Genomic DNA, 25,657 nt, shown 5'->3' on the forward strand with positions numbered 1-25,657 from the left:
TTGGATTGGATTTCGATGGGATGTAAATAAGATTTGGGTTTGATTGAATTGTATTTGGGTTCGAACAAATAAGGATTTGAATCTGATTTGGGTTTCATCTGTAATAGATTATTTAATTTGAATTTTGTATTGGATATATATTGTTTTGGATTTGAATAGAGATAAAATATCATTTCTAAAACCTTACTGCTAATCATAGTTTGTTGCAGTTACATTTCAACGGTTCATATTGAACTATAATTATATATTGAATTATAGCAACACAGTTTGATGAGTATATCATTTGTCTCAAATAGTGAGTAGAGAAGGCGATTGTGGTGTACAGAGTCTGCGTTATTCAAATAATAATAAAGTGATTCATTCCGTGCATGTGTCAATGAAAAAAAAGGGCTGTTTGTCTCAGTGTTTTCGTAATTTGTTCTGATCACGACGAGCTTTCCTTGTGACGTGTGAGCTAGCGAAAGCTCATGTTTGGTTTTGTTCGAATTGGTTCGAATATGATGCGAACACGCACAGCCTTCGGTTGTATTTGTGAAGGCATGAATGAAATGCGTGTTTAATAAACTATGACTATGCGAGGAAGAAAAATGAGAGAGGATGATACAATGCATAGGTGTGCAAGGAACAGAACGATCGGTGATTGATGATTGATGCATGAGTATGAGTGGCAGATTTCGGAAAAGATTGCGGTTGAAATCTGATCGGTTGGCTGGCAGGTTCAGTTCGTTAACAGATTTTGCGGCGAACGCATATCGTTTGCGTTCGTGAAAAGTTATTTCGCGGAAGGCAAGCGTCATTTACCACAATTGGTACACCATATTCAATGACAGGAAGAAAGATCTGTTTGTATCGATGTTGGATAGGCTTTTCTGTCTTGTCAAAATAAAACCTATTATTGTATTTTATCAAACGTGTCAGTCCGTTTGGGGCCTTCTTCGGGTTGGAACGTTGGACAAAATGAAATCACAGTTTTTAATTTTGTCAAGACTGAAAAGCCAATCCAACAGCAATGAGAAACTACAGTCGAACAACCAAAGACACATCTGTTTCACGACTGAGGTGTCGTCAGCGATAGAGACCCGCCTACAGGAAGCTGAGGCATGTTTCAATGTGATCGATCAAGTTCGTAGTAGGGGACCTAATATACTTCCCTGCGGAATACCTGCGGGGATAATAAGTACATCTGAGTATATAACACATCAAAGGAAACTCAGACATAGCCTTGAAGTTCAAATTTTCAATTACTTTTTAAAACACTGTAAATTCATAAACAAATCTCCTGATATCTGTTTTATGGTTCTACTAATAAACCAATATAAAACCATTTTGATTTCCAAGATATGAAATAAATACACAACATCTCAAAGGGTATTCTGTCTAAAAACTAAGTAGTGTATAAGAGGATTATTCAACTAAGCTCTACATCTCATTCTGCTATTAATTTTCTTTGTACATATTAAGTCACGCGCGGCTTGTGTTAGTCATTAGAAACTTAAAAAATGTACATTTTCGTATTGTGTTCATCAGTCATCACACCATCATCAATTCAAATCCGCATTGAGAATGCCATCATTGCAAAGCAATTGATTACGCTGCACTCAGAATGCAGTGGAATCCTTATCGCACATGACACCTTCGACCTTAACGCTCCCGCTCTCGTCACACACCTTCCCCGGTAGATAGCTCAGCGTTTCTACTCCAGCGTTCTTCAGCACACTCAGTGTCCTCTCCAACCACTCACAGTTCCTTTGTTCTGGTACAAATCCACTCTACGCAAATGATTGAAGCGTTGCGGGAATCCTTCTATTTGAATTAGATGGTTCTGCGATAGATACAGTCGCTCCAAACGATCTGCCTTCAAGTGAGTCAAATCCAATGTCGTGATTCTATTATCATGCAGAAACAGCTCTTTTAGAGCGGAAGATTCACTTCGCTTGAAGAAATAACAGTATCAATTTGATTATGACCCAAGTTCAACTTTCTGAGCTGGCCAAGTCCATCCAGATGATTGAGATTCCAACTTTTGATTTCATTCACGCACAAGTCCAGAGTGGCTAGCTTTTTCAAGTGCCAAACAAATGGAATGGACTGCAGAAGCCCTTCAATGTCTAGGATTTCCAAATTGTGATTGTCATCGGGATCAATCGCGATTTCAGCAGTGGCGGCGCGTAGAGCAGTAAACGACTTCAAACTCGGTTTGAGATACACTTTCGGAACGTATCCATCCAGTATGAATAGACTCTCAGTTGTGCTGGGATATGTGATGCAAAGTGTTAGGAAAAGTCATCAATAGTACAGTTGTCTAGATAAAGCAGAGGAACATCAGGAAAGGAAAGACTGTTCGAAGACGCAGCGGAATCGAACGTGAATCCTTCAATGTGACAAGCTTGGTCATGATCTTTCTCTGAACAAGTCAGTCCTGTTGGAAATGGAATGGCTGAAGCAGCTATGGCCACTAAAATTGAACTGAAAGCTATGGTGTGAAAATGGTTAAAATGGCAATATTCAGTTGGTAGTACTCACCATAATCGAAGCAGATGCTGCATACTTAGACACTGTTCGTACGTTACTGGCGCTATCAAATATTTGTGCAATAATTTTGAGCACTATGATGATGTTTATTTGCTCGATGATTGACTGTTTTTTAAACAGATAATATAGTATCAATTGGAGAAAGGGAGATCGCAGGCAACAGTTATGGTTATTGAGGAACTTGTGATAGTATTGATGAAAATGTAATTACGTGTTTGCTTCTCTTGGACTTTCAAATACCGTAAAACGGGGTAACTTTGATAGTTTTTTTTTTCAAAGAAAATTAGAACATTTATGCATGCAACTCAAACTTTTGCACGATTCACCATACTGAGGGGTGAACCCAAACTTTTTGTACGATGAATTGAATGACTATATCTTTGATTTTGACTAGTTTTCAGATTTTTCCGCAAAAATTTAGTAAGTTCTCCTCAAAGAATATAAGATTACGATTCTAATGACACCTTGTTTTAAAACTTTGGTCGATCCAATGCTGAGGAAATTAGCTATATTTTTTCAGTGTGTTTCTGATAAATGTCACAACTTTAAGTAAAAATTTATCATTCAAAATTCTAAAAATGTTTTTGGAAAAAATATATACGAAGTGAGAATAACTCTTTGCCTTTCGAATGTGGCTTAAAGAGTTTCAATTGGACGTGTAGTCACAGAGAAATGGACTGAACACTTTTGTATGTTTTTAAGTTGGTGAACCTAAACTTATGCACGGTCGTGTAAAAAAACTCCGTGCACAAACAGAATTGGGTGTAGTGGCAAACGCGCAGTTATTGAGTAATATCAAGCGATTCTCAGTGTTGAAATTACATTGATCGAAGATCGTTTTTTATTGATTTTTAATGACTTTCCAGGGCATAATATATAGCGTATGTTGCCAATTATTGCACACTTGCTAATATTCGGGAATATTACACTGATGGCAATGAATTGAAACCCTAATATTTATGCTTAACACTAATGAATACTTCAATCCAGCCACCAGCAGTTTGTTTGTCATTAAAATATTTAAAATCATGCACTTAAAGCAAAACTAAACTATCGTGTGCAGCGCTACTCAATTAGCACCCAAATTGTTACGCCATGACTCAAATATTTCACGCAATGGAATAGCCTCTACCAAAGTCAAATATAAACGGATTTCAATGTTTTTTCAACGAAAATGGAAATTTATGTTATGGTCTCATAATGCGTGAAGAATTTACTGGAAAAACATGGTTTTTCTTTGTAAATACTGAAGCGTTCAATGATTGGCACACCACCACCAGCTGTAGCCTAATTTATTGGCTATGGAGTAAACGCCGCGAGTATGCAATGCCAATTGTTACAGAATATAAACAAAACTGATTTTGAAGCACGATCAAAGCAAGCGAAGAAAAACATCCGATCTGTTGCGGTCCGCGATCGGCAATGTATCGCAAGTTGTAACAAGTCTGATAAATAGAAGCAACGAACGAGAGCCCCAGAGAGAGAGCGATGATGAAATTCATTTTTCTCGCTTGTTTACCTTTGGGGGTAGGTGTCTTACTTTACTGGCACGATAAACCATCCCCGAACTTCCGACAGTACTAGTGTCCCCCAAGTTTGGAGCTTGTTTAGAGGGATTTTATCATGCACGATCTGATCAAAGTTCTAGCAGTATATAATAAACAGTCTTTCATAATGTGCTGCATATTATGATAGTTACAGAGAGCGATACGTGAGAGATTCTCTCAATTTTCTCAGGATTCAATCCCTGGACAGAAAAAATGCAGTGTTGTAGGGGGAGATCCCCCAGTACCGGACACTTAAGCCATAAATTTCATAATTCGAAAAAATATTGATTCTATGGGCTCGTGTTACCCATATATTATGATAAATATTATCATTTTTATAGTGTACAAAAATAAATTTGAAAATATAAATATGAATTTTGACACTGCATTTTGATGATGAATTTTAGTACCAAATTGATCGATCTCGAAAGGTGGCACCCAATACCGGACACGATCTGGAAATGCCTCGAATTCTGTAAATTTGAACATCATTGAATGTGTACACTATAGGAATAGTTTAGAATTACCAATTCAATGCATTTGCAACAGTTGCAAGAATAGTTTGAGTTTTTTTAGTTAGCAAGATGCCATCAAAAACCTCTTTCATATATGATGAAAAATAGCATATTTTACGATGTTGTTCTGAATGTTCATTCTTCTTAATTTTATTGCATGTTTGATACCATGATCGACGGAACCCATGAAAAATGAAAGTATTCTGAGACACTGATGCAATAATTACAAAGATATCATATAACAAATCAAGCTGTCCGAAACTGAGGGACAGGAGGTGCTTAAGCAAAATTATAATTTGTCCTTATTTAGTTCAATTATGGTACAAAATACATTCATACTATCAAATTAGGATTATGTTCGATCATGATTGCGGGATCCAAACTATTTTTTCATATTCAAAATATTTACTAAATAGGCTCAAAATTATGTGGATACGTCAATTTATTAAAGATTTTCAAACGTTTCTACTTTTTTAAAAAGGCATGCATATTTCAAGGATGTGTTATTCTACGCAAACATTAGTCTACATAATAGCTTTCTTTTCTACTAATACACATTATGTCTTGATTGGACCATGATTTCTCAATGTTTCGACTTTGTCCGGTATTGGGTGCTGTCCGGCACTGGGGGATCTCCCCCTACTCCTACTGGCTTATTCTTTGATAAAATCATTATTCCTTGAATATCATGCAAACTCATCGTAATTTGTTAAATTTATTGTTTGGAATGTTGTATCACGCCATCTCCAGGAATTCCTTCAGCATTTCCTTCAAGAGTTTCTTTAGGAAATCCTCATAGAATTTCTCCAGAAGTTCCTTCGAAAAGTCCTCCAGAAATTCCTTCAAGAATGCCTTCAGTTATTCCTTCATGAATTTTTCCAGAAATTTCTTGAGAAATTTCTGCAGGAGTTTCTTCAGAATTTTTTCTAGAAGTATCTTCAGGAATTCTTCCAGGAGTTCCGCGTAGTGTCGGTAGCGGTTGTTTCAATTGGCTAAGAATTAACACTACGGACTGCCTGTTCCGGTGGTAAAAGTCCACCTAACAGGTGACCCCTAATTCATGCGGCTTTAAGCTTACCGTACCTAAGAATGAATGGTTAGGGGGTCTAAATAAAACCTAATCGCAAACGGAGCCTGTGGAGTACCAGGGCGCCCTCTACAGTATTATGCCCTTCCTGTGCTACCCGGAGCAATGGTGCAGGTGACCTTGTGTTTCTCCGAGATAATTGGCTAGCCTGAGGCTAAATAAGGGTGGGATTATTAATACGTTGTAACTTAGTTTAAATTTTCATCTCTATGGTTTCGCATTATGCGTAGTACACAGTGTGTTCTGTGCTTTTCGCCTTTGGCGACTTTTAAGAGATACCGATCTGGATTTTTCTCTGCTGGTCTTTTTCGTTCTGAGATTGCGAAAAGCTTAATCCTGCCTAGTTTGGGTAGTGGCTACGGTTAGGATAGCTTAGTTAGACCAATCTTCAGCATAAAATATCAGCAACGATCAATCTTTGTAGACTCATGTAAATGGTACAGTTCAAATGACGCAAAAACCTTACTTTTGTGAACTTTTATCTAGGTAACCTTGTGGACCCAGTTTTTGTTACTTTCATAAACATAAAATGGCAAACTCGCGTGCTATACCTCGTGCATGCGTGCTTGTAAATAGCGCTGACGTTGCTACACTCATTTCTGAGTTAACAACCAGAGATGTATGTGATGTCACAATTGATGTTTCTGTTGATGACCTCAATAGGAAATACGTATTTCGTTTTGTGGTGTATTTACCACATGATGAACCATCCCCTATGGATGATTTCAAACGAGTTGTCGTTCACTGCCTATGAAGAGGCCTTCTGCTGATTGTGGGCAGTGATGCTAATACTCATCACATCATCTGGAGCAGTTCAGCTATCAATTTGAGAAGCTCCAGTCTGATAAAGTGCTTAAGTAGTTCAAACCTTGAATTACTTATTTTAGGGAATCGCCCAACCTTCATGGTATCTGCTAGAGAAGGAGTGTTAGAAATGATGCTCTGCTCGAACAGAATCAGTCACAAGTTGACGAATTGGCATGTATCAGATGATGAATCATTATCTGATCATCGCTACATACACTGGGAATTTTTTGTGACCAAATTCCATGGATTCTCTCTCCGTCCATTGGAAATACTAGTGATTCGGATGTTTCCACTTCCGGTGAGTTGGGACACCATTGTCCTTGCTTCGAGTGATCTCACAAGCTTGTTATCACATGTCAAACTCAAACTGAGGAACTGAATTCAGTCAACTCTGTAAACCTTGTATGGGTACCTGGCCATTCTTCCATCGTTGGAAATTAATTGGCTGATGAGCTAGCTCGCGATGGAGCATCGCATGACTCCATTGGCCCTGAGCCGCCTATTCCAACTTGCTGGGTGAAGCTTCAGATTAATTCTTGGGCAGCAACTCAGCACAAGCAATATTGGAATAGTTTGGAGTCGTGTCGTCAAAAAAAATTGTACATTACTGAGCCATCTCCAAGGGTGGCGAAGTATTTAACAAATCTGTCAAAGCAGAATTGCAGTCTCTTGGTCAGAGCGTTGACAGGTCACTGCCGACTCAACTATCACATGGCAAATATTCAGCGTGCTGAATCATTTGTGTGTGATAGTTGTGACTCCGATTATGGAACTTCGTATCACCTGATATGTAACTGTCCAGTTTTTGCGCAAATGCGATTCCCATTACTTGGTTAACACTTATTAAGTGAAACTGAATTCAGAAGCCTGCATCTTCAGGACATTCTGTTATTCTTAATCCGCTGTGGTAATGAGCTATAGGCTCTCTTTACGCTCTTGCGTTTTGCAGTGCCCTTTTTAGGGCGCTGCTCGAACCCATTGTGGTATGGAGCTACATGCTCTCAATTCGCTTATGCGATCTTCCCTCTTCAAGGGACCCCACTCCTATTTCCTCCCATCTTTCCCTTCCCTTTCCTCTCCCATCGGGTAGATGATGAAGTAGGCTCAAATATGGCGATGGCACAAATCTCCCAAATGGCGGGGAACGTGCCTCTGGAGCCGGCCTTCTGATACCTTCTGATACCTGTATCACGCCATCTCCAGGAATTCCTTCAGCATTTCCTTCAAGAGTTTCTTTAGGAAATCCTCATAGAATTTCTCCAGAAGTTCCTTCAAAAAGTCCTCCAGAAAATTCCTTCAAGAATTCCTTCAGTTATTCCTTCATGAATTTTTCCAGAAATTTCTTGAGAAATTTCTGCAGGAGTTTCTTCAGAATTTTTTCTAGAAGTATCTTCAGGAATTCTTCCAGGAGTTCCTCCAGGATTTTTTCCAGGAGTTTCTTCTAAAGTTCCACCAAGAATTCTCTCAGGAGTTCCTTCCAGGATTTCTTTCAGCAATTGCTCCAAGAACTCCTTAAGGATTTCCTCCAGGAGTTCATTCAAGAATTCCTCCAGGGATTCCTTAAAAGTTCCTGTAGTAATTACCCATGGAATTCCTACAGGAGTTTCATCAGGAATTACTACAGAAGTTCAACGGAAATTCCTCCAGGAGATCCATCAAAAATTCCTCCTGGAGCTCCTTAAAGAATTTTTGCAGGAGTTTCTTCAGGAATTCATCCCGGAGTTTCTTCCGAAAATCCTCCAGGAGTTTCTTCAGAAATTCCTCCCGGAGTTTCTTCAGAAATTCCTCCAGGAGTTTCTTAAGGATTTTTTCCAGGAGTTTCTTCAGGAATTCCTCCAGGAGTTCCTTCAAGAAATTCTCCAGAAGTTTCTTCAGGATTCACATCAGGATTTTCTTTAGAAATTCATCCAGGAATTCCTTCACCAATTCCTTCAAGAGTTTCTTTAGGAATCCCTCATAGGATTCCTCCATAAAATCCTCCAGAAGTTTCTTGAGGATTGTTTTCCAGGAGTTGCCCCAGGAATTCCTTTAAGAGTTCTTTCAGGAATTTCAGAAAGATCCTTCTGGAAGTTCCCCATAAATTTCTTCAGGAATTTCTTCAGTGATTTTTTTTAGGAATTCCTCCAGAAGTTCCTTCAGGATTTCCTCCAGGAGTTCCTCCACTAATTTTTCCACGATTTCCTTCAGTTATTCCTCCAGGAGTACCATCAGAAATTTCTCTAGGAGTTTCTTGACGAATTTTCCCAGGAGTTTCTTAAGGTATTTCTTCAAGAATTTCATTAGGAATTTCTCCAGGAGTTCTTGCAGAAGTTTCTTCAGAAATTCATCCACGAGTATCTTAATCCAGGAGTTTCTTCAAAAATTCCTCAAAGAGTTCCGTCAGGAATTTCTGCAGAAGTTTCTTCAGGAATTCACCATGATTTTCTTCAAAAATTCCTCCAGTAGTTTCTTCAGTAATTCCTCCAAAAGTTTCTTAAGTAATTCTCCATAAAAAAGAGATTGTAAAAAAAATTCTCCATGGAATTCCTCCAGGAGTTCCATCAGGAATTCCTCCAGGTTTTATTTTTAAAAATTTCTCCAGGAGTTCCTAGAGGATTTTTTCCGAGAGTTTCGTCAGGAATTTCTTCAGGAATTCTAACAGGAGTTTCTTCAGTAATTTTCCAGGAGTTTCTTCAGACATTCCTCCAGGAGTTTCTTCAAGAATTCCTACAGGAGTTCCTTCGGAAATTCCTCCAGGAGTTTGTTCGGAAATTCCTCCAGGAATTTCTTCAGAAATTCCTCCAGGAGTTCCTTGAGGATTTTTTTCCAGGAGTTTCTTCAGGAATTCCACCAGGAATTTTTTCAGCAATTTCTCCAGAATTCCTTAAAGAGTTTCTTTAGGAATTCCTCCAAAATGTCCTCCAGGAGTTTCTTGAGGATTTTTTCCAGGATTTACTTCAGGAATTCCTTAAGGAATTCTTTCAGGAATTTCTCCAGAAGTTCCTTCTGAAAGTGTTCCAGAAATTCCTTTAAGAATACCGTCAGTGATTCCTTCAAGAATTTCTCCTTGAATTTCTTCAGGAATTGATGCAGGAGTTTCTTCAAAAGTTCCTCTAGGATTATCTTCAGGAATTCTTCCAGGAGTTCCTTCAGAAATTTTTCCAGGAGTTCCTCCAAGAGTTCCACCAGGAACTTTTTCAATAGTTGCTTCCAGGATTTCCTTCAGCGATTCTTCAATTTCAATTCCATTTCTTCAGAAATTCCTCCAGGATTTTTTCCAGGAGTTTCTTCAGGAAGTCCTTCAGGAGTTTCTTCAAGAAGTCTTCTAGGAGTTCCTTCTGAAGTTTCTTCAAGAGTTTCACCAGGAATTACTTCAGGAGTTCCTTCCAGAATTTCCTTCAGCAATTCCTGCAAGAACTCCTTTAGGATTTGCTCCAGAAGTTCATTCAGGAATTCCTCCAGGAGTTTCATCAGGAATACCTTCAGGAGTTCTTTCAGGGATACCCCAGAAATTCCTTCAGCAATTCCTCCTGGAGTATCTTCAGGAATTTCTCCAAGAGTTCCTATCAGGGATGCAGCCTTAATGAGAAATTCCCTTCATGAGGAATCCTGGAGTTCCTTAAGGGATTCCTACTGGAGATCCTCCATGTATTCCTCTAAATATATTTTACCAAGAATACCTCGAACAGTTCCAACATGGATTCCTCTAGGACTTCTTCCAGGGATTTTACTAGGATTTCCTTCAGGATTTCACCAAGGAATTACTGGAATTCTGGGAAAGAATCAACTTCTAGTAGAATCCCTGATAAAAGAATTCTCGGAGGAATTTCCCGAAAGAATCCTCTTGTTTTTCGTAGGAATCCTGAAAGAATTCTAGCAGTAAACCTTGAAGGATTTCCGTAGCAATCTTTGATGGAATTCTCGTCGAATTTTCGGCAGAAAATTCCGTAGGAATCCTTCAATAAAATTTAAAAAAATATCCCTGTAGAGATTCCTTGATGGACCTCTAGAGGGATAATCAGAGAATTTTCTATAAGGATTTTTGTAGGAATTACTTAGGGAATCTGTAAATTAACTTCCATTATAGATTCCTGAAAGTTTTTTTTTTCAAGAAATTTCATAATGATTTATAACAAAACTTTCAAAATTTTAAAAATGTCATTGTTGGAGGTATTTTGTCAAAATATTTCTTCCAAAATAATCTGACATTTTGACCAGAAATTCCTTTCCCATTTTTCTGAGAATTCCACATGGACTTGTTCAGGTATTCTATTTTAGTTGTGTACTGGGTTGCCACAAGAAATCACTTGAATTCTTAAAAAAAAATTCTTCCATAACTGCATTTTTTTTTTTTTCAGAATTGATCCAAATAAACATTACACCATACAAACATTCATAAATTATTCCAGGTATTCCTCCACTATAGGCTCTAAACCAAACATGACTGTACAAACACTCATAATCTCTTGGCTTCTGTCTAAAATTATTGCAAGGATTAAAAAAACAGGAATGTTTTAAGTATTTTTCCCCAAATTTCTCCAGAAATTTTCTCAGGTTCCTTTCAAAACTCAATCATCATATATGCGTATGGCATCTACAGGATCTTTTTGTAATTTCATCATGGATCACTATAGTAGAAGCGTTGCTATACATTACTCCATACACACGAATAGTGAAATTTATCCAAATTTATTTTTACAAGATTTTTTGCCAAAATTGTTTCAGGAGTACATTCAAAAATATATTTGGAAAAATTTCAATAATCACTCCAGGAATATTACAAAATTTTATCTAACGGAAAACAAGCTACAAGCTTCCTACAAGCATTAAATATACATAATATTTCTGAGATGATCACTTCAGAAGTTACTTCAGAAAATTCATTAGTTGTTGCTAAGATTTTTTTAAATAAATAATCGAAAAATTAATCAAATAATAAGTTAAGATATTAAGCCAGGATCGATTGTAAGAATTACTGTATCATCTCAGAGTATTATAGAGTATTTTGAATTTGAAAGTATATTTTAATAAAAATTTCAAGTAATTTCTCGAGGAATCCCTAAAAGAGAAAGGGTAGAAATGCCTAGAAGTATTATTAAAATATACTGGCACGCCAATAAAAAAGTTTGTAAGAATTCCCACATGGTAGAACAATCCCCCGAAATACTACTTTCGGGACGCTTAAGTATTTCTATGGAGGAACGCTGATGTGTCTTTGGAAAACGTTACCAGAAATCAAAATCTGTGAAAACAGAACCATTTGACAGTTTCGTCATAGTGTGCGTGCAATCTCGCATCATGAAAATCCGGTACACGCCCGGTAAGCACGGTCGCAGTGTGAACTGAGCGATAAAGCCCCGTCGCGAAATGCAAACTTCCCGGCTCCGAGCAATGAGAATAGCCCTTAAAAGGGAATCTAGGGTAATATGCACCCTTGAGGTAAAACGACTAACGGTGCTCTTTAAGGCTATTTGCGAAATAATTTTGAACAATTTTCCATGAGTGACTGATAGTGGGAACCCCGACATATGATTCGACAAGAAAAAATCCGCAGAAAATGTCTCAATTATTCCAGAATAATCGTTTTGTCTCGGGGGTGCATACTAACCCAGATGCCCCTAAATGGTCAATTAGCAAAGAGAGCTTTCGGTTAACAACTGTGGAATTGCTCCTAAGGACCCTAGATTGAGAAGCATATTCTCTTCCATGTGGGACGTAACACCAGCTTCTCTTGCTCTTTAAACCATTTATTTCAGAAGTTTCCCCATGAAGAACCCCAACAATTTAGAATTCAAGAATTTAGAAATTCCGTAAGTACTACAAAATTTTATTTTTCACTTCATTTTCTTGTTTTTGATTCTTCAAGACTTTTTAGTAAGATTTTAGTAAGATTTAGTAAGACGAATTGCTCCCGGACCAATTTCAGGAATAGAAAACCTGTTATAAAGTTTTTACGTTTTGAAGTTTACATGTACATGACGAACCACGTGTAAAATGTTCAAATTGAAACTGCGAAAAGAAACCACATGCTCCGGTGGGGATCGTACCCACGACTGCCTATTCGTAAGATGGGCGCTTCAACATACAAGCTGTGGAGACCCTTGAGAGACCCCGATGCTCAGTTCGCCTTCGAGTAATTTCTTCCTTGATTCCATCAGGAGTTTCTCCAGGGATTTAATCAGGAATTTGTGTAATGCTCTTAGGATTCCATCAGGAGTTGTTCTAGATATGCTTTTAGAAGTTTCTTCAGGGATTCCATAAGGAAAATCGCAAAAGTTCAATCAGTAGTTCCTATAGAGATTCAACCAGGAATTCACATTGAGATTCCAGCAGGAATTTCATCCAAAAATTCCTCCAACGAACCCATCAGAAGTTCCTCTAGGGATCAGGGGGGATATCCGAAGCTCCTCTAACTACTCCATCATGAGCATTTCATCAGGAGTTTCTCCAGGAATTCCATCAGGAATTTACATAGGGAATCCATTAAAAGTTCATCCAAGTTTTCCATTAAGAGTTTCTTTGGGGATTTCAGCGGAAGTTCTGGGGATTTCTTATGAATTCCAGTGATTCCTTCGGAAGTTTCGTCGGAGATTCCATCAGGAATTTCTTCACAGATTCTATCAGGAGTTCCTCTAGGAATTCCATTAAGATTTCTTCTAAAGATTTTATCAGGGATTACTCAATGGATTCCATCAGGAGTTATTTCAAGAATATCATCAGGAATTCCCCCATGGGTTTGATTAGCAGTTCCTACAGATATTGCACCTGGAATAGCACCAGGGATTCTACCAAAAGTTTTTTTAGGATAATATCGGAATTTCCTACAGGGTTTCAATCAGAAGTGCCTTTAGAGATTTTATCAAGAGTTCTTCTAGAGATTTCGTCAGAACTTTCTATAACAATTCTATCAAAAGTTCTTCCTTGAACTTCATTAGGAACATTTCTAAAGATTCAATCAGTCTTCCATCAGACGTTCTGCCATGGATTCTATCAGGAATTCCTCCAATGATTCGTTCAAGATTGCCTCTAGGGTTGTTCTTGGTTATCAGAAATTCTCCTAGGGTTTTACCAGAAGTGTGTTTTTACCAGCAATTCCCAAAAGGAATCCTCCAGTGATACTACCAGGAGTTTCTCCAGGGATTCAAAAACAAATTTTTCAGGGATTCCATCAAGATTTCCTTAAAGATTTCTGCTAGGATTTCAACTGGAATTCTCCCACATAAATCCTCCAGGGATCCCTCCTCCTTGAAGAAACTCTTGATAACATCCCAGCATTCTTGAGCAATCTCTTCAGGAATTTCCGGATGAATGCTTTGAGGTGGCATATCAAGACAAGAATTCTGAAAGGATGTTTTGTGGAATTCTTGAAGGAAGCGTTGGAAAAACTACTGAAGCAATCCTTTGGAAAAAAATAATAAATCCCCGGAGGAATTTGCAGAAAAATGACTAGAACGAATCTTCGAAGAAATTACTGGTGAATTGACCACTTTACTACACGAAAAACAACAACACATTTCCAGACAAAATTACAATCACCGAAAGTTTGATTTGGTAGGACTAGACAGTTTGCATAATGAGTAACCAAGTGTGAGTTTTTCATTTTTATAATTTAATATCTTTAGTAAGAAAATGTTCAGCCCACGGCTGGTTCATCTCCAAATCCTTCAGGAGTTCCATCAGGAAAATACTCCAGGAGTGCTTTTAAGAATTCCTCCAAGAGCTCCTTCAGAAATTCCTCTTGAAGATCTTCCGGAAAATCCTTCGGGGTTTTTCCAAGAGTTTCTTCAGGAATGCCTCCAAGAGTTCCTTCACGAATTCTTTCAGGAGTTCCATCAGGAATTTCACCAAGAGATCTTTCAAGGATTTTTCCAGCACTACCCCTAGGATTTCCTCCAGAAGTTCCTTAAGGAATTCCTTCAAAAGATCCTACAGGAATTCATTCAGAAGTTCCTTCAAGAATTCTTCCAAGAACTTCTTCAGGAATCCCTCCAGTAGTATCTACAGAAATTCATCCAGGAGTCCCTCCAAGAATTCCTCTAGGTGTTCCTCCAGGTATTTCTTCAGGAATTCCTCGAAATATTTCTCCAGGAGTTCCTTCAGGAATTTCTCCAGCAGTTTTCCTTTAGAAATTTTTTCAGGAATTCCTCCAGAAGTTCATAAGGGTTATCTCCAAAAGTTCGTTTAGGAATTTCTCCAGGAGCATCTCCAATAATTCGTCCAGAAGTTCCTTTAGTAATACCTCAATGAATTATTTTCTAAGAGCTCCTTCTGGAATTCCTCCAGGAGTTCGTTCAGGAATTCCTCCACAAGGTTCTTCGGAAATTCCTCCAGGAGTTCCTTAGGTAATTCCTCCAGGAGTAATTTTCAGGAACTACTCCAGGAGTTTTTTCAGGAATTTCTTCAGGAGTTCCTTCAGGAATTTCTACAGGAGTTCTTTCAGGAATTGCTCTAGAAGTTCCTTCAGGAATTCCTCCTGGAGTTTCTCCAGGCATTTCCGCGGGTTTATCTTCAGGAATTCTTCCAGGAATTTCTTTCAGTAACACCTCAAGGAGTTTCTCAAGGAATTCCTTCAGGTGTTCCAACAGAAATTCCTTTTAAAAAGACACCGACACGTTAATGCTTCCAGTGGGCGATTTGCCCTTTGAAGGAAGCACCACACTAGACAACGGACTAGCATGCAACGCCCAGTGGCACAGTCGAAAAACCTTCCTGACGAAAAGTTTTCTCGGACTGAAGCGCGAATCGAACCCACACTCCTTGGCACGATACAGTTAAATGCTTGGTAACACTAACCGCACGTCCACGACGCCCACAAGAGCTTCTTCAGGGATTTCTGCAGGATTTACTTCATGGAATTCTCCACAAGTTTTTCAGGGATTCCTTCAGAATTTTCTTCAGGAATTTTTCCAAAAGATCCTTTAGGAATTTGTCCAGGAATGCCTTCAGTAAAACCTCTAGGAATTTAGTATTTGAAAACTTGCAATCAGAAGACACAGTGTGTTTGTTTGACAAATTGAGACATGACTTTGCGAAAAAATACGCGTTCTAGTGAGACTCGAACTCACTACTCCGTGTACGCTAGACCGGCGCTTTAACCAACTAAGCTACAGAACACCTTATGATTCTGCGGAATAGAAAGCCAAACTGAATCCGAGTACTAACTATGAACACCTCTCTTTTCGCAAATCCATGTCTCTTTCGGACTTAGATGCCAAACCCCCACCACGCTCACGTTTGTATCTCCCGATCGCAAGTGAGAGCGAATTGTTTATGGATGCTGAGTTCTTACGCTCTACAGCCGCATACCTATAAGCCGAACACTTTCGGCACGAAATTCAGTATGCGTTGAGCTCTCAGTGCGGTCGCACGCTCTACGACCAACTGCGCCAGGAGGACGCAACTCGGGATACATTAATGAATGTTTGCCCTTTACTGGCATAAACCAGATTTGCTGGTATGTCTGAAACATAGTAATAGTATACTATGTTTCAGACATACCAGCAAATCTGGTTTATGCCAGTAAAGGGCAAACATTCATTAATGCCTCTAGGAATTCTTTCAGGAATTTCTCCAGGAGTTTCTTCGGAAATTCTTCCATGAGTTCCTCTAGTTATTCGTCCAAGTATTATTCCAAATATTCCTCCAGGAATTGCTTTTGGAATTCCTTCTGGATTATTTTCAGGAATTCCTCCGACAGTAGGAATTTCTCCAGGATTATCTTGAGAAGTTGCTCCAGAAATTTCTTCAGGCATTTTTCCTGAAGTTCCTTCATGAATTCCTCCAGGAATTTCAGTAGGAGTTCCTTCAGCAATTACTCCAGGGTTGCCTTAAGGAAATTTTTCCTAAAGTTTCTTCAGGTCTTCTTCAAGGTATTCTTCCAGGACATTCTTCAGGAATTCCTCCAGGAATTCTTTCAAGAATTCATCCAAAAGTTCCTTCATGTATTGCTCTAAGAGTTCCTTCAGAATTCCTCCAGGAGTTCCTATAGGCATTCCTCCATTAATTGCTTCAGGAATTTTCTCCGAAATATCCTTAGCAATTCGTTCAGGAATTCCTCCAGAAGTTTGTTCAGGCATTCCTTCAAGAATTTCTCCAGGAGTTTCTTCAGGGATTCCTCCAGAAGTTCCTCCAGGGATTCTTCCAAGAGCTCCTCCAGAAATTCATCAGGGCTTCCTTCAAGGGGGCCCGCTAGAGATCCCTAAGGAGTTCTTTCAGGAATTTACCCTGGTATCCCTTAAAGTATTCCTTAACGAGCTCCTCCAGAGATGTTCCTCTATGGATTCGTCCAGGAGTTTTGCCAGGAGTTCCTTTAGGGTTTCCTCCTGGAGTTTTTTTTTTTCAGGAATTATTCCAAGAGTTCCTTCAGGAATACCTCCAGGAGTTTTTTCAGGGATGCTTTTTTCCAGAAGTTTCAAAGAGCTCCACCAGGGACTTTTTCAGGATTTTACTTCAGGAATCTCTTCATGATTTTCTTAAGGTATTTCTCTATGAGTTTTTCAGGGATTCCTTCAGGAGTTCTTTCAGAGGTTCCATCAAAAGTTCCAACAGGTATTCCTTGGGTAACCTCTTAACTAATTCTTCAAGGATTCTTCCAGAAATAATGGGAGAATCCGTAAAGAAACTCACGGAATCCTTCCAGCAACTCAAACATCCAGAAGTTCTACAAAATATTCTTCAGGGAACTCTCCCAGGAATATCCAAGTAGTTCTCCGAAAAATTTTCCAGATATTTCTTTACAAATTCGTGTAAGGTATCCTAGAGGATTTGTTGATTGTATCCTTGGATGATAATCTGTAGGACTTCTCTTGCATTTCCGAAGGAAAACCTTGTGAAAATTCTGGAGAAATTACCGAAAGAATGCCCAAAAAAAATGAATTAATCTCTGAAGGGAAAAGTGGAAAACTTTTCTTAACGAATTACTGAAAAACCCAAGAGGAATTCCTGTAGAAAACTCCTGAAAGAATCCTTGGAAGAATTTATGCAGGAATTCCTGGAATATCTTCTTCTTCTTGGCATTACGTCCTCACTGGGACAGAGCCTGCTCTCAGCTTAGTGTTCGATGAGCACTTCCACAAATATTAACCGAGTGCTTTCTATGCCAATCTCTGGAGTTTGAAAAGAATTTGAATTATGAATCCGTGGATGAGTACATGAAGAAATTCTAGGGTTTGTACGAAAATTTATTCAGATATTTTCTAAGAATTTGTTGCAAGTCACATGCACCAATCATTCTGTGGGCATTGGTTTGTATTAGCATCATTAACTGCAATACTGGGATGATTGCAGTTTCTCACTGATCAAAGCTTCATACGATGGATACTAGGCACATCACCCTACCTGTTTAATGACGCATTGATAAAAAAATTGTGTTCAATAAATTTGTACTTAGGAGATCGAAAAATCAAATTCAACTGAATGCACCGCTTGCGTTTATATGTTAAACGTGACTTTCACCAGGAGCTTTCATTATTTGCTTCTTGCATTCTCAACATTGTTATCTTGAGGCTGCTTTCGACACTGTCTAATCATTAATATGCAATAGATCTCATACTTATTATCGATGCTTCGCCCATAACGTCTGCTTTCGTTCAGAAATTATTCAACGTTTCATCACATCAACAGCTGTTCACATTTCATGAGCAAATGCAAAATAATAAAGATAAACCCATTCTCATACTGCCACAACTCGTTCTTAGTAGATTAATAGCCCTGAATCGTTCCATTGGGCAGCAAAATCTCACCGCATACCTTACTAGACTAGACAGATACCCGTTACTGGGCAGTAGAAACCGCATAGAACCGTTGATACCTGTCAGCCAGCATATCCTAATCGCATTTAAAATTATTCTCTTCCACCCACGAACAGGAATCGATGAAGTATCGCATCTGCATCGAGTTAACACATGCACCACATACATAAGCACCCGGCGGAAGACCAATCTTAACTTGCACCAACAGGTAGGTTTCTGGGTTCTCGAAGTTTCTCCACATATAAATCGACGACGGTGAACGATTGGGAAGGGCTATAGTGGTTCCCGCCTTTTGAATCAATGCACTACCAAAGTACTCATGGGGCCTTCTTTGGCTGAGTGGTCAGAGTCTGTGGCAACAAAGCAAAACCATGCTGAAGGGGTCTGGGTTCAATTCCCAGTCGGTCCAAGATTTTTCGTAATAGAAATTTCCTTGACTTCCTTGGGTATAAAGTATCATCGTACCAGCCACACGAATGCGAAAGAGGGCAACTTTGGCAAAGAAAGCTCTCAGTTAATATCTGTGGAAGTGCTCATTGAACACTAAGGTAGGAAGCAAGCTTTGTCCCAGTGAGGATGAAATGCCAAGAAGAAGAAGAAGAAAAAGTGGTTGGATTTCACTTTCGTTTGATGATTTCATTCTCATACCGAAAATTATATTCTGGTGAGAGGAAATTATCTCTTTTCCGTGGGTTTCGCGTAAGTGTCTTCTGATTAAGAATCCGTCACCTCTATTTTGGCCCTTCATACAACAGTATGTTGAATTCAGATTGGTAATTAAGTTTGACCTTACTGTCGAGTGGAGCCAAAAGCAGAGCATGACACGCTTTTTTTTGGTTATACCTCAAATCATGAAGCAATTTATTAGAATTGAGTTAGCAATTAGTCAATTCTATCTTACAGTGGACCGCATCTCAATGGTTATGAACCTCTATTCGACAACATTAGAATACTTATACCTTATCCAGCCAATTGACCGTTTCTCGGTTCGTAAAATTGATTTTCCAGCTCGCCTGAAGTCAACAGCACTACTGCCTGCCATCGAACTTGAAGTAGGTTTGACTTTCGACTCCCTTCTTTGGGACCAAACTCTCCAACAACGTCTTCCCAGAGGGCGATTGTCAAGACAGACGGTAGGATTATATCATGTCGGTCAGTGGAAGAGTTAATCGACCATCGAGTTGGAAGAAGGATGTTTACCATCTACCATGGCATTCCCTTTCTTCGGGATCAAAGATAGAACGGGAGTATGTGTATTCATTAAAATTCTCACATGGATGGCAGTCGTTTGCCTTTTCGACATTGCAAGCTGGTATTGCTCAACCTGGATTAACTTTAACAAAACGTCTTTCAACGTATGATTGAATGAAGTTGTACTCCATGTAGCATCATAAGAATCGATTGAAATTAGAATCGTAGCTTTCGTTCGAAATGGAAATCGATTTTGTCCTACGCACTGCTGCGCATCGAAATGGGACAAGTTGTTGAATGTGCTTTGATGTGAATCTGTTTCATTAAGGAAGCAAACATCAAACGCTTAGAATTTTGATTGGAAAGCTAAGTGCGTGTCAATAGGAAAAAGATGGATTTTGCGATCCGTATAAAAAAGAAGTTTGAATCATTCCATCTTTTCGGCAAATATCCCAGGAGGCACACAAATGACACAATTTGTAGTTATTTGTTCAAGAATCACTCTAGGGAATTTCCCTTGATTTTTTTCTCAAGGAGAGAAGTGGAAGAAGAAAATATTCTTCTTCTTTCTAGCGTTACATTTTTACAAGGGCAGAGTTAGCTTCTCATGATGATGTTCTTATGAGTACTTTCACAGTTATCGTAAAGAGTGACTAGCTGAAATTTCATGTTTCTTTTTCTTCCAAATTTGTCTCGAATATTTTAAATCTTGAAAACCCACATAAAATTCAGTATCACCCCTCCTTTCCATTACGACCCTTTTTTACGCCACTACACCTTATAAGGTCCAAGGGAAGTTTGTCAGTGTTCTGAATGATTTTAAAGGGACAAAAATCATGAGGGTTTTCCAGGGGTAATGCCAAATTCTTGTGGAGGCGTAGAGAGGGATACTAGCTCATTTGGCAGCATCCATTTACTACGTAACGCTAATATTGGTAATGTCTGACCCCCCCCCCCACTCCGTAACGCTTTTTGTATGATCATGTTAAAAATTATGTGTGAGTCGTAACGCTTGAGCCTATCCCCTTTTTCGTCATCGGTTACTCTCCCCTCATCGCCAGCCCCAATCCCCAACTGTCCTACGAAAGGAGGCCAAGGGCTAGGTTTGTGGCGCGGAAAGAGCCCCTCGATGATCCCCTCCAGCATCTCTGGAGATTTCTCTGTAGGAGCCATTTCACCGCTTGTCTTTGCCATAACGATCCTGTAGGCAACACCCCACGGATTCGCGTTGGCACTCTGACAAAATCCCTCAAAGCAGGCCTTTTTGCTTGCCCTTATCTCGGACTTCAGCGCGACTTTGGCAGCGGTGAACACCGCCCGTCGTTCTTCACGCTCCTGCTCGGTACGTGCTCGCTGCATCCGCCTCCTGGCCCGTAGGCAAGCATGGCGCAGGTACGCATTCGCTTGAGTCCACCAGTACGTCGGTGGTCTCCCATTCCTAGGGTGGACTTGCCTAGGTATGGTCGCATCGCATGCACGCGAGAGCACCGCTATCAGTTCGTCCCCGCTTAGGCCGAGTAGGTTACGCTCACGGCGGAGCGCCTCTCTAAGTAAGTACTTCATCATTGAAGTACGATGTCTTCCACCTACGAGGGCTTGGCCTTGACCTAGCCGCTTCCTCAACCCGCTGCCTGCTGCTGTTGTAGTCGATACTGTAGCGAACCGCCAGGTGATCGCTGTGAGTGTAGGCATTGTCTACCCTCCAGTTCGAACTACTCGTTAGGCCAGGACTACAAAAAGTAACGTCGATAATCGACTCCGCTCCGTTTCGGCTAAAGGTACTTTTGGTACCAACATTACCCAGATCGACATCTAGCACAGCCAGTGCCTCTAGCAGGATTTGACCCCGCTGGTTCGTGATACGGCTTCCCCATTCCACGGCGCAGGCATTGAAGTCATCCGCTATTACTACTGGCCTTCGCCCTGTCGTCATACAGTCCAGCATCTGCGTGAACCGCTCGGTCGACCAACTCGGAGGCGCATAGCAGCTACAGAAGAGGACCCCGTTTACCTTGGCGATTACGAAACCCTCGTAGGTAGTAGACACCAACTCCTGGACGGGATATTTACCCGTCGTCCATATCGCCGCCATTTTTCCAGATCCATCCACAACCCAGTTGCCATTGCCGGCGGGTACTCGGCATGGGTCCGATATGATGGCGATATCCGTCCCCCACTCAGCAACTGCCTGATACAGCAATTGCTGAGCTGCGTCACAGTGGTTCAGGTTCATCTGCGTTACCTGCACTGTGACTTTTCAATTATGGCTCTTTTGAAGGTCGGGCACCTTGAGCCTCCCGTTGGATGCTTGCTGTTCACGGACTTCCCGGAACAAATCAAGCACTTGGGAGGGTTCTTGCAGCCTAGTGCCTTATGACCTTCCTCATCACATCGCATACACAACTTGGTCCTATCAGGGCTTTTACAGCCAAAGGACTTGTGCCCTGGTTCCCTACACCTGAAGCAAATCACCGATTGCTCGTGTATGGTCAATGAGCATACTGACCAACCCACGTTGATCTTTCCTACCTTAGCGGACTTATTAGCGTCCGCCACAGGTAGCTGTACTAAGACCACCTGAGTTCCTGCCGGACCTACCCGTAGCCGAACGGCAGCGATGGGCACCTGTACCTCGCACTGTTGCCGCAGTGCCGTGACGAGTTCTTCTGCGTCAGTGATCTCGTCAAGGTTCATCACCTTCAGAGTTACTGCCTGGGTTAGAGCCCTCACCTTGACACCCTCGCCAAGGACCTCTTCCGCCAAGCTTTTGTAGGCGGCGCCCTTGCGCTCCTTGTCGCGCTTAAGCTCGAGGATCATTTCACTTGTACAAGTGCGTCTGACTTCGAGTCGCTGCGCATCGCCTTCAAGACTTCCGAGTACTTGGACTCTTCCGTCTTGATGATGATCGCATCACCCTTTTCGCGCTTGGCACCTTTCCTTCTACCTTTCTTTGGCCTGGTATCCCTACGTTCCTGCACTTCGTGCTTCTTGTTCCTCTTCTTTCGCTCTACGGTTGTCCAGGGGGCGTCTCCCCCCTGATCCGCCCTAACCTGTGGTGTTTGAGGACCTCTCAATGGTCGCAACCCCCTGTTCCCATCAATCCATGAGGGGCCAGCCTTTTCGGGCCCACCCTTCTCAGCTTTCCGGGATGCCTGGCTGGGGTCCGGCTTTTCGGCACTGTTGCCGAGTTTCAGGGTTAATATCCGCCTGGCCTTGGTAGCTCCTCCCCTGACGGCTGCCTCGCACGCTTCTGCGATTGCTTGTTGTAAGCATTCGCTTCCGCATTTATGGGGCTACCCGCAAAAACGAAGGGCTCCATCTGGGTAGACTTCGGCACCTTCAATTCCACGGGTTCTGTCACTGCCACAGTCGCCATGGGTTCAGCATGGTTCTGCTTTGCCGCCAACATCGACTTACGAAGTCTCAATAGGACCTGCTTGAGGTCCTTGCTGATGTTAGACTTCGAGGACGCAAAGTCAATGATGGAGTCAAGCTGCTGTGCAGCCACTTCCATCGCAGAGAGCCCCTCTCTACTTTTATTGATGGCCCTCATCAACCACGCTCCATCCATAACCTCACCCGATACGTTAGTCGTGGATGAAATATGGTGTCCAGCACTGGCACTACGTGCGCTGCTGCCTCCTCCTGCATCCGCTCTCCTCAACGGAGACCTAGCTAACCCACTTCTTGCGAAGGGGTTCGCTTTCCTACTACTGCTTCCTACGCTACTACTATTGTCTTGATTTATATTTGTACTCATTTTGGATCCCACGAGTTGCACGGGAAAAGAGGTCCACGACGCTATAGCCCAGCATTAACGCGGTAAGGGACAAATTACTGTGATGGGTGCCCAGGTGCCCCACAGGCTCCGTTAACGATCGAGCATCTTTTTCACCCCCTCGGCCACTCATTCCTTGGCACGGATTCACTTGACACCTTCAAATTAAACTTTCGGGTGGAAAAAATTAAAAATATTGCAAGATTATCATAAAAAAAACTTAACACCATATGCAAAATTAAGCTTCTCTCGTCCATCCTGGGCAATTTCGACGAACAGAATCTTCCAACACAAGTAGCAGTATGATGCAATGCGACTGTCATTAGCAGTTTGTCCAAGGCAAATCAGCATTGCAGATATTGAAGCATTTCCACATTGTAGATGAAATTTTGTGATTTTTCAGCTTAGCAACGGAACCACCATCTCCCATAATCTTTCCTAGGATTTTTCTTTGTAATCATATACTTAGAACTAAAGAGTTGCTTCTCCGGAAATTTACGTGCTCTCTGGAGGTCTTAAAATTCGGCAAAATGCTGAGCCAACTAAAAGATTTTTCAAAGCATCGAATTTTGCATCAAACAGCTTTTTAAACGGTATAGATATACAAACATAAAGGGCGAACACGAAATTTTTGCGACACCGAAAATGTCATGCCAATTTTCTTATAATGTTTAGAATCAAACGAAAATTTTAGGGTGGTTTTATACACATATTTACTTCAAACATCAAAAGAAACGTTAATCGATGGAGCCTTGAGTGTAAAATTGAAGGTATTTTCGCATGATGCCCTCCATTAAAGTCTTTACAATGTCATCCGGTACCAGTTATTTTTTTTTCATTTTCTTAACATGTCCTTCTCGTCTTTGACTGTCTTCTTGCTCTTCCGAAGTTCCCGCTTCATTATTGCCCAGTACTGCTCCACCGGGCGCAGCTCCGGACAGTTTGGCGGATTGATGTCCTTTGGAACAAAATGGACAGAGTTGGCCTCATACTACTCCAGGACACTTTTAGAATAGTGGCATGATGCCAAATCTGGCCAAAATAGCGGATCTTCGTCGTGGTGCTGCAAGAACGGCAAAAGGCGCTTCTCGATGCACTCAAATTTGTAGATCTCGCCATTTACTGTGCCCTTTGTCACGAAAGGCTCACTCCTCAGTCCGCAAAAGCAGATGATGAAATAGGCTCAAATATGTCGATGGCACAAATGTTCCAACTGGTGGGGAACATTCCTTTGGTGCCGGCCTTCTGATATCTGATACCTTGTATGGGTTCCCATATATACTTCCACTGCTGAAAACAAATTATCTGAGGATTTAGTTATCTCCAAGAGTATGGGCAAACTTATTCCTAAAATGCAACTTGATTCAAATCAGTTAGGTAATACTGATATCTTACTCTAATCATAACCAACAATGTGCAACATGAAATAAACCATCTTGACGGGATTCATTTGTTCGAAATTGATTTTGATTCATAGATGATATGTAGGCATCTATAAATATACCAGACGAAATCGTATATCATCAGAAAGTTGCAAAACATTATCCCAATCAAAACAATTTTTTCCTAGAGCTGCCACTCTATTTTCTTAAGAAAAATAAGCAATCCCATTTTCTTCGGAATTCTTTCCATACAAATGAAAGCCTTCCCAGAGATAGATAACTGCGCACACCCAATAACCCCAATAAAGCTCTCTAACCCCCGTCAGCTCCAATTACTCGTCTAAACCCCTTTTCTCTCTTTCCACCCCACAGGTTCAATCGACGGAAACGTCCCTGCTACGGTGATACAACAACCACGGCCAAAGCTACTGAGTACCGGCCACCGTAGTCGTCGGGGAAGCCGACCGCAAAGTTGAACGACCGTTGCTGTTGTTGAACGGAAGCCGGCAGCAGCGAGAATCGAGACCAACATCAACTGCGGCATCGGTGACCATTGCGACGACGGCTTTCGAGGATGGAGGCGACTGCAGCTCGAAGGAACGACCGCCGAATCCGCGTTGAGGGACGGTCGCATTCGTTGAACAGATTGTTCCGCTTAAAGACACGTGGAGCAGCATCACGTCCAGAATCGACGCACGGTTTGTCAGATACCGTATATGTGAATAAGAGAAACGTAATTGTATAGACAGATAACGATAGGAGAAATGTGAAAAAAATCCACCACCTGAGAGGAAACACGGCAAACTTGCTTACGAGTGTCGTGTGCACCGGAAATGGGCCTCCCTTCCTGCTTCGCGAATTGATGGGGCAGAATTGAGAGAGAGAAAGAAAATAGCGATACGGGAAACATTATTTATGGTCCCATGGGACGAGTAAAGGATCGGTCCTTTGTCATATCTTATAGGGTGTTGCATGGATTTCAACTTTGGGTTTTCTCGCGACGACTGGATTGTTTAAAATTGTTGAACGGGGTTTCTATATGATATCTAACAATTTTTATTAAAGACCATTATGTTTCTTGTTAATTTT

The 25,657-nt window shown here is 40.8% G+C and overlaps 1 protein-coding gene and 1 long non-coding RNA gene across 3 annotated transcripts in view; one reads left to right on the forward strand and one right to left on the reverse strand.

Annotated features, from left to right (window-relative positions):
* LOC23687425 (RYamide receptor) overlaps positions 1 to 25,372 on the forward strand; it is a 693,865-nt gene extending 668,493 nt beyond the window's left edge. For both annotated transcript variants that reach the window (XR_002499484.1, XM_021840406.1), the window contains 2 exons: positions 18,334 to 18,425; positions 24,941 to 25,372. Coding sequence is in view for 1 of the 2 variants with exons in the window: in XM_021840406.1 (XP_021696098.1) it covers positions 18,334 to 18,425; positions 24,941 to 24,973 (125 nt within the window). In the remaining variant the exon portion in view is untranslated. The remainder of the gene's footprint in view (positions 1 to 18,333; positions 18,426 to 24,940) is intronic.
* LOC5566500 lies at positions 1,372 to 2,648 on the reverse strand. The gene is made up of 2 exons (XR_002499485.1): positions 2,524 to 2,648; positions 1,372 to 2,466 (listed from the first exon to the last, which is right to left on the reverse strand). It is a non-coding gene; the product is annotated as an uncharacterized LOC5566500 (long non-coding RNA).
* Positions 25,373 to 25,657: the final 285 nt, after the last annotated feature.

Source organism: Aedes aegypti, chromosome 1 (assembly GCF_002204515.2).
Source record: "Aedes aegypti strain LVP_AGWG chromosome 1, AaegL5.0 Primary Assembly, whole genome shotgun sequence".
NCBI classification, from domain to species: Eukaryota; Metazoa; Arthropoda; class Insecta; order Diptera; family Culicidae; genus Aedes; species Aedes aegypti.